The sequence below is a fragment of the Agelaius tricolor genome, unplaced genomic scaffold, assembly GCF_023055355.1.
Source record: "Agelaius tricolor isolate 1412-34295 unplaced genomic scaffold, bAgeTri1.0.p SCAF_3, whole genome shotgun sequence".
Lineage (NCBI taxonomy): Eukaryota > Metazoa > Chordata > Aves > Passeriformes > Icteridae > Agelaius > Agelaius tricolor.
Window position 1 is genome coordinate 1,840,130 of NW_027269263.1, and position 8,106 is coordinate 1,848,235.

At 39.7% G+C, this 8,106-nt stretch overlaps 1 protein-coding gene across 4 annotated transcripts in view; it reads left to right on the top strand.

Moving 5' to 3' along the window:
• LMO3 (LIM domain only 3) overlaps positions 1-6,717 on the top strand; it is a 58,885-nt gene extending 52,168 nt beyond the window's left edge. For all 4 annotated transcript variants that reach the window (XM_071422105.1, XM_071422108.1, XM_071422107.1 and 1 more), the window contains one exon: positions 2,729-6,717. In XM_071422105.1, coding sequence (XP_071278206.1) covers positions 2,729-2,834 — 106 coding nt within the window. In that variant the 3' untranslated portion in view covers positions 2,835-6,717. The remainder of the gene's footprint in view (positions 1-2,728) is intronic.
• The last annotated feature ends 1,389 nt before the right edge of the window (positions 6,718-8,106 follow it).

Genomic DNA, 8,106 nt, shown 5'->3' on the forward strand with positions numbered 1-8,106 from the left:
TGCTTGTCACCGAGCTTGTGTAATATCAAAACAGCTGCAGAATTTGAACCATAAGCATCACCAGCAACAGGCTTCCCCCAAGGCACAGGGGACCATCCAGAGGATGCCTTCCCATGCAGGCAGACCCCATCCCACAGGTTATCAGACAGACAGGTCACTGGCAGCCTGTCCACAGGACAGCTGCACACTTGGAGCACGAGGAGAACTGTGTGTGTTTGAGGCCACTCGTGCATAAAGCTGTCACATGCCAGCACACACAGGTAGAGCACTTCTGGCTCCTCATATCAACATTGCTAAAGCAAAAGGCATTGACACTTTTTATTGGGAAAGGCATCCTGACACTCCCGGGTAGCCCCTGCAGTTTAATTCAAACTGTGTCGCTGCTCTGAGGGCTGGGATACAAAAATCCTTCAGCCAGGGTCTTGATGCAGAGGATGTTGCACAGAGCCACACGTGCTAAATATTGCCATGCAAATGAATTGCACTTCAGCAGTGCATTTTTCATTTACTAAATGCTTTAACAAAATTAGTTTGCTGGGCTCTGTCTTACCCTGAAACAAAAGGAATACACAAAGCTGTACAACATTCTCAGTTCAGTGTTTTCTGCTGGGTGCAGAGGTGGTTTCATCTCCCACTGATGCACTAGCGGATTTTCTTTGTTTTTTGTTGATTTTAAATGTGACTTCTTCGGGAAAAACGAGTGTTACATGTTGGCACTGGTTACAACTCTTTTACGTAATTGTGTAAGGTGCACAAAAGAATTTTTACCAGCATTGCTGTCAATGGACAAAAATACAAAAGATGGAAACTAGGAAGAAACACCAAAGAACAACTTTTATGTATGAATTCTGTATTTCAACATAGCTATTCAAAATCATTTTGTGTTGTCAGTAGCCTAGTATATCAGGATTGGGGTAGGAAGAATAATAGGAACTTCTACATTCTGTAAAAGAGTGTTGACCATAAATAACTTAAAGATTTCAGGATCCTCCCATAATCTCTATTTTCAATCATCATCAGCAGCAGGCAGTAATCCCACAGAAAAAAAAAGAGTCCACAAATAAACAAACCAATTTTCCTTTAAGAGCAGAGCTAATTCTTTTCAATCCACTTTTTTATTACACTATTTTCCCTCTATCTATTTAGCTAGCATAAGGATAAATTTCCAAAGCTACCCAGTTGGAAAATAAATGGGTTCACTGTTTGTCTAGCATTCCAATCTTCACAAATGTAAATCAGTCCAACTGCTACTCATTTAAACCTCCAACTTCACAAAACATTAAAGGACTGCTTTCCATACACAATTTAATCTGTAACAATTCACCAAGATTTCTGCTCGAACATCATTAGAAATTGACTATCTGATAAAGACAGACCACTATCAGGGGTCAGCCTGTGTCATTTATGGAGTTTTACTGGGTCAACTCCAGCAGGCACCGCTATTTGAAGGTTAAATTGTTACAATTAAATACATATCCAGCTATTCCCAGAGCTGCTCTGCTGTTAAATCTACCGTAAACAACACAAGCATTTATATCTGACCCTAATTGTGTCCAAGATGTCACCATTTGGAAATTATTTTAAAAAAGGACATTATAATCCCTTACACATTAAACAATACTTCATGTACTGAGATCCATAATTAGCTGGTTTCATTTATTCACATCAGTGTTAGGGGGTTCATTTAGGTTACTTTCTTTCATTTTAATTGGAATAAGGCAAGCAGTGCCTCCCAATATATTTCATAGCTGGAGAGTTCACTACAAACAAAGCCATGTAACCCTGCCAAGGCAGTCACTAGGGAAACTTTTTTTCTGCACTGGCCCCATTCACTTCTCCCTAAGCATCTTCCAGAAGAGTGGCTTTGTCAAGGGGAAGAAGGACTGCAGGGTGTGTCAGGGAAGAGCCCTCTTAAATTCAAGCATATATTTTTAGCTGGGAAATCCTACTTTACTCAAAGTTTGAAGTCAGCCAGCCAGGAGCATTAACATTATGTGATTGTCCTGCTCATCAGAGAGAAGCAAATGCAATCTCTCAGTGGTGTTTTGCAGCAATCAGATCAATCTGATGCAGGTAATACTGTAATAGTGTAGGTGCACTGATACCATGAGAGAGTAGTTAGCTGAGTAACTAAATTTATAATCAACTCCTACAGGAAAAAAAGGGAAAAGGGTGGGTTTTTTCTGCATGCCTGCGTGTCTCTGGTTTACATATACTTTACAGCAAGTTGTGTGTGTGCTAAAGCAGTTCTCAGAATCACCAACTAAAATCAAATCTCATGAAATATCCAACTGGAACATAACAAATTCTTACTAGGACACAAGACAAATACAAGATATCTCAGACAAGCTTTCAACTGCATGCTTTGCTGTATTTTGTCTTCCTTCTGGTTTGCAGGACATTTACTTTTCACTCAGCTCAGCAGCCTGGGATATGTATTGTGTTTTTAGCTGTGTGCCAGTGACCTGATCCAGGACTCCCACAGCCCACAGTGGGCTTTGAATGAGGTCTTTGGCTGGGCAAGCAAAAGTGCCTGAATGCACTAGATTTTGTTGAAAGCACAGGATTAATTGTGGCACCAGGGCAATTCCTCTGCTGGCCTTTCCCACATGCACATCTGGGTGCTGTCCAGCCAGCACTTGCTCTACAGCCCTCAACCTGTAAGACCATATCCCACCATTCACCCTCAAACTCTCTTTTTCTTTTCTCTTTGTTATTTCAATTTCAGATTTTGTGTTGGAGACAAATTTTTCCTGAAGAACAACATGATTCTGTGCCAGACAGACTATGAGGAGGGTTTAATGAAAGAAGGTTATGCACCCCAGGTCCGCTGATCGGATGCCACATCATTAAGAATAAAAAGCACTACTTTCTTTTATCTTTTTTGCTCAACATGTATATAAGAAATGACACAGGAACCTACTGAATAGCATAGATTTAGGGAGACAGAATGGTTGCGTGAAATAAAAGGCGGACTGCATCTGTATGTAGTGAAAATTGCTCCAGTTCAGAGTTGAATGTTAATTAAAAAAGGTACTGTATATACAGCTGGATTCTTTCTGCTTGCTCTTGGGATTTTTCGTTTGTTTGGGGTTTTTTTTTTGTTTCTTTTTGTGTCATTTGGCATGAGATGTTTATTTTGGACTATTGTACATAATGTATTGTAATATTTGAAGCACAAATGTAATACAGTTTTATTGTGTTACCATTTGTGTTCCTGTTTGCTTCTTTGTATTGTTGCATTTAGTACAATCAGTGTCTAAACTTACTGTATATTTATGCTTTCTGTATCTACCAGCTATTTTAAATGAGCTGTATCTTTCTAGTAAAAAGCATTAAAGAGCAAATCCCAACCATTATGCTACACTTAGAGCTTAAGAATACTGTTTACATTAAAAGTATTTAGAAAACTAATAACTAGCAGCACCTGCTGCTAATGATGCTATGGTTAAGGGTCTATCAGCACTTCTCTTATAAGCCTCTATTTTTCAGGGGTTAAGCATCTGCTGTTTAATTGCATGGATTTTCCTCAAAGAGCACTTTTATTTTACTACAAAATTTTGAAAAGCAAATCTGACTGGTTTGAGCTATATTATAAAAGGTGCAAAAGTTAATGATTTTGGGTGCTGCTTTTGTGCCCCTTAGGCATTCCAAATGCCTGGATTTGATTTTAATTTAGCTGGAAAAAATTAAGCCCTAATGCAAACCAGTGCCTCTGGGTATCTTATTTTATATATATATATACATATATATATAAAAATATATATGTTATTTTTCTGAAATCATTAATTTGGGGGCGGGGGGGAGGAAAGGGAGAAGATTTTTCTTTATATGCATTTTAAAGAAGTCTTAAAATTCGAGGGGTCTCTTTCTCCCTCATCTCCCTCTCTCTCTTTCCCCTTTTTTTTTTTTTAATTTTTTTTTTTTTTTTAATCAGGGCTTAACCCTTATATGTTTTCTGGGGCTTCGTCCTCAACAAACCCTGGAAAAAAATAAAAAGTGAAAGTAGAAGGCACTGTAAACAGCCCCCTCTGAGGGTCCTATTTACATTAAGGAAACGACCCTGAGCTGACACTGGGAGAGTGACTGGTTGCTAATTACCCACCTCAGTGAATGCTGAAGGTAATTTAAATGCTGATATGGATGGGACAAAACTTTGCAATAGCGAGCGAGAGCTACCACACTCGACTGCACAGGTACCTTGCTGCCCATGCCAACATCCTACAGGTTTGTCCCATCAATACTGGCAATTAAAATCCTTTTGACAGAGGTGGAATCGCTGCTGACAGCTCCTGTTGGCAATCAGTTCTTTTTCTAGGAGAGGTGGGCCTCTGTTTTTAAAGCCATGAAGCTATTGCATCAGCAGGACGTCCCTAAGTGCTCACGCCCCTGACAGAGCTTACAGGTGTTTGGCAAAGGAAAGCAGGATGAATGTTTAAAAAGTTGTTCAATGCATATTTATGTCTTGTCTGTTTGCCACTGTAATCTAGCTCACTGGGAAAACAACCTGTATTAAAAACAAGCAAACAAAACAGTATTAAGAAGGGAAGAAAAAAGCCAACAAGAAACCCACTATATACCCTGTGTTGTTATGAAGCTCAGCTCTTGTTTTTATTTTGAGTATGAACCCATGACTCTGCTCAAGTTGACTGCTGTCCTTCCCTGCTCTTCTTGTCCTGTTGCAGTTTCAGCATGTTTTTGCTGGGGATGGTCAAAGAAACTTTGTCATGCAGTGGGGAAATTCCTTAAGTGTATGGTAAGAGCACACTGCACAGTGGCTTGACTTAGAAATAGATATTTAGTTTTAATGACTGTTGTTACAGTGTGGTTTCTTTTTCCTGGCTGTGAACCCTTTTGAAAATAGGCATGGCTCACAAAACTTGACTCTGACTCATACAGGACCAGAAAGAAATGCAACAACTCCTCAGGCTGTTCTTGTTAATTAGAAGAAATAGCTCCACATAGTTTTTCAAATTAAATTTAGCCCTCTTTTGTGGACTATCTTCCTTCCTAACCTTGAGCACAAGTGTCTCTTGCACTCCCTTCCCCAGTCCCTTAATGTCTTTGGGATAACGAAGCAGTTGGTGTCAGAGGTACCATTAGGCTCTTACAGACCCACTTCAGAGCAATAAACAAGCTGTCCTTTCCATGAAGGTCAGCATGGACAGAAAGGGAAGGATCATATTATCTTGTTTTGAGCCAAATTTCAATTTTCTCCTCCAGCTCCTCTGGGATCTTTCCATTAGAATTGGGGATGATCTCTCTTCTGCTTTCCAGTAGTAGGCTGCAGAGCAGATAGAAATCCCTGGTTCAGAAATGAGAAAGAAAGGTCCTTGACTCTGTCTTTGACTCCCTTGTGAGTTTGGGCAAGTCACTCAACTTCTCTGTGCCTCAGTTGTCCCTGTCTGTCCCATGGGGCTAATGGATACAGTGCTTTTGTAAAGCATTTTTGGCTCTTCAGAAAACCAAGAATGTCACAAGCAGGGTAGGGACACCCTGGGAGGAGCAGAGCATTCCCAGGAGGCAACCACAGATCTGAGGCAGGAAAGCACCAACACCAGCTCAGCCTGAGGAAGGCATGGCTGGGGATGATGGCAACTAAACACTAACAGTGCTGTAAATGCTCAAGGAATCTCTCATTCCCACAAAGTGCCACTGCTCAGCTCTTTATGGAGCAAATGAAGAGAGGGAAATGGGAAAAGAGTGGCTCGTTACTACATGCTACATTGCTCATATGTGCATTTTGTGACCTAGGCTCAAAGTGTGGAAGAGGAAGGTGGTCCTGCTAGGGAGAGAAAAAAAAATAGTCTCACCATTCTATCAATCTTAATTGATGCAAGGACAAAGAAATATGGGTATGTTTGCAGTGCACAATGGTATGGCATTGCTTTGAGCACTTTATGCTCATCTATCTTATTCCCATACATATCTAAATTTTGTATGTAAAGGATACAGAATAAATTTAGATTTGATGTAGGTCAAAGATCAATTACCCATTTTCCTGTATTTCAAACTTCCTTCTTGCCTGGTTGTTAAAATAATGGCTGAGAGTTGAAATATTTAATGGAAACATTTACAACTCCAATAAAGTATATCATCAAAAGTCAATAGTGGAGAGAGATTATCTGCCAGGCCACTTTAGTGATCGTTTTGACAGAGGTCTAGACCATTCCTTTGGGTTGCTTTTTGTTATCTGCTGGGTTCTCCTTCTCCATCACTGTGTGTGTCAGCAAGCTGTCTGCATCCACCAAGCCACTCTGACAGTGACCCTTACTCAGTGTATTTGCCAGGCAGGAATGCTTCCACTTGTGCCTCCCATCTTTATCTGCACACATGGTGAAGTTTAGCCAGACGAAACTAATAATAGCATCAATAATTTATTATTTTTTAATCTACTATAATCTACTTGGGTGGCTGGTTTTGAGCCGTGTGGAAAACTAAAAATTATCAAACCTTGATTTTCAACTGTAAAAAGCTCTTCTGACAACTGTAACCTGCTGTGTCTGTTATCTGCCACAACTGGTGATGGATCAAGACAGCCTGGATCTGGCAGAAACAGTGACCAGGGCTAAAAGTTGATCTATTTCATGACTGTGGTTTTCTATCTTCTGGGTTGTTTGGTGGTTTTATTTTAAGCACACTTTCATGTTTTCCTATCCTCCCAAATGTTCAAATCTTTTGCTCACATAATGTAAATAAAGGAAAATCATCCAGCAATCCCTCAAATGTTCCTAATTGCCTACACATAAAATGACTTAGGGAAGATAAATTGAAAAGTGGTCAGTGAGAAGGGAGACTGGGAAAAAGAAACAAACAGGGACTGTGGCAAGGTTTCGACTGTATAGATTTTAAAGTACTTTAAAGGCTTTTTTCAACGTAATATGCAGCAGCTTCTTATAATTTTCTCAGCAGTAGGTAGTTTACAGTCATCTGTACCTAGAACAAATCTTGTCAAAAATGAAGGTCTGTAGTGATTGCTGGGTATAATTTTATACATTTAGCTGATTTTTCTGAAAGCTTCCACTGTGCTGCTGTTGTCAGACTAAATTATCAATTTAGCCATTTGTTGTTCAATGAATAAAAAACTCCTATGGCATTGGAGATGTTGTGGTTTCAATAAAGCAAAAGCTTTAACAAGTCAAACTATACAAAGCAAAGTGTGTACTGTATATAAGAACAGTGTTTTTATTCCTTTAAATACCACTTTAGATTAAAAAAAAGCCAATTACATATTCACTTAACACATTCCTCCTACTTCAGGCCAATGATGCAGTCCAAACCTGTTTACTGCTCAGTACCTTGCAAAAGGAAACCAAAATACAATATGTGCAAGGTAATAGGCCATTAGCACAAACATGCTCCCAGTAAAAATCCTTTGTGTAGGCACCTTTCTAAAAGCTGCCAATTGTGGCTGATAGAAGTATTATAAAGGAAGTGATTTCAATACTATTTAAGGCATTAAAAGCTGAAGAGTATCTGTTTAAAGCATTAAAGTAAGAGCTGCATGTATCTAATACCTTTTAAAATGCCCTTCTGCTGATTTATATTCATCCTGAACCTGCTAATAATGAGTATACATAAGCAAATACCATCTTCCACCTATTCAGCATGTCATTGATATGAAAGCCCCAGAAAATATCTCACGTAATCAGTGTGTTCAGAGAGTTATCTAGCACAAATTACTCATTAACTCAATAGCACATAATAAAAAAGAACATCAATTAATTAATGAGTCACCCTCAGATCACTTTGATTACAACACAGCTCTGTTGAAACAGCGGTTATAAATGGAGCTGCCTCTCTTTATTCATTGTTTGCAATTGGCCCATTATTTTGCAGAGACCAGTGTCATATTTAACACATGCCTGCAGGTAATTGTGTGATTAGTTTCATAAATGAAGATGCAGAGGGAGAACACGGAGTGTCTTGCTCGGCAGCCGTGTAGGAAGGTGCAGGAATGCGGAGCTCTGAGGCAGCCATGGGGGCAGCCTTTCTCTCCCTTCCCCTCAAAGCCTTCACTGCACGGCCCTGGTGACAGGACAACACCCAGAGCTAGTCCTGCTGACCTCTAATCCCACCCCAAAATCTCAAAGCCCTGGGAAAACA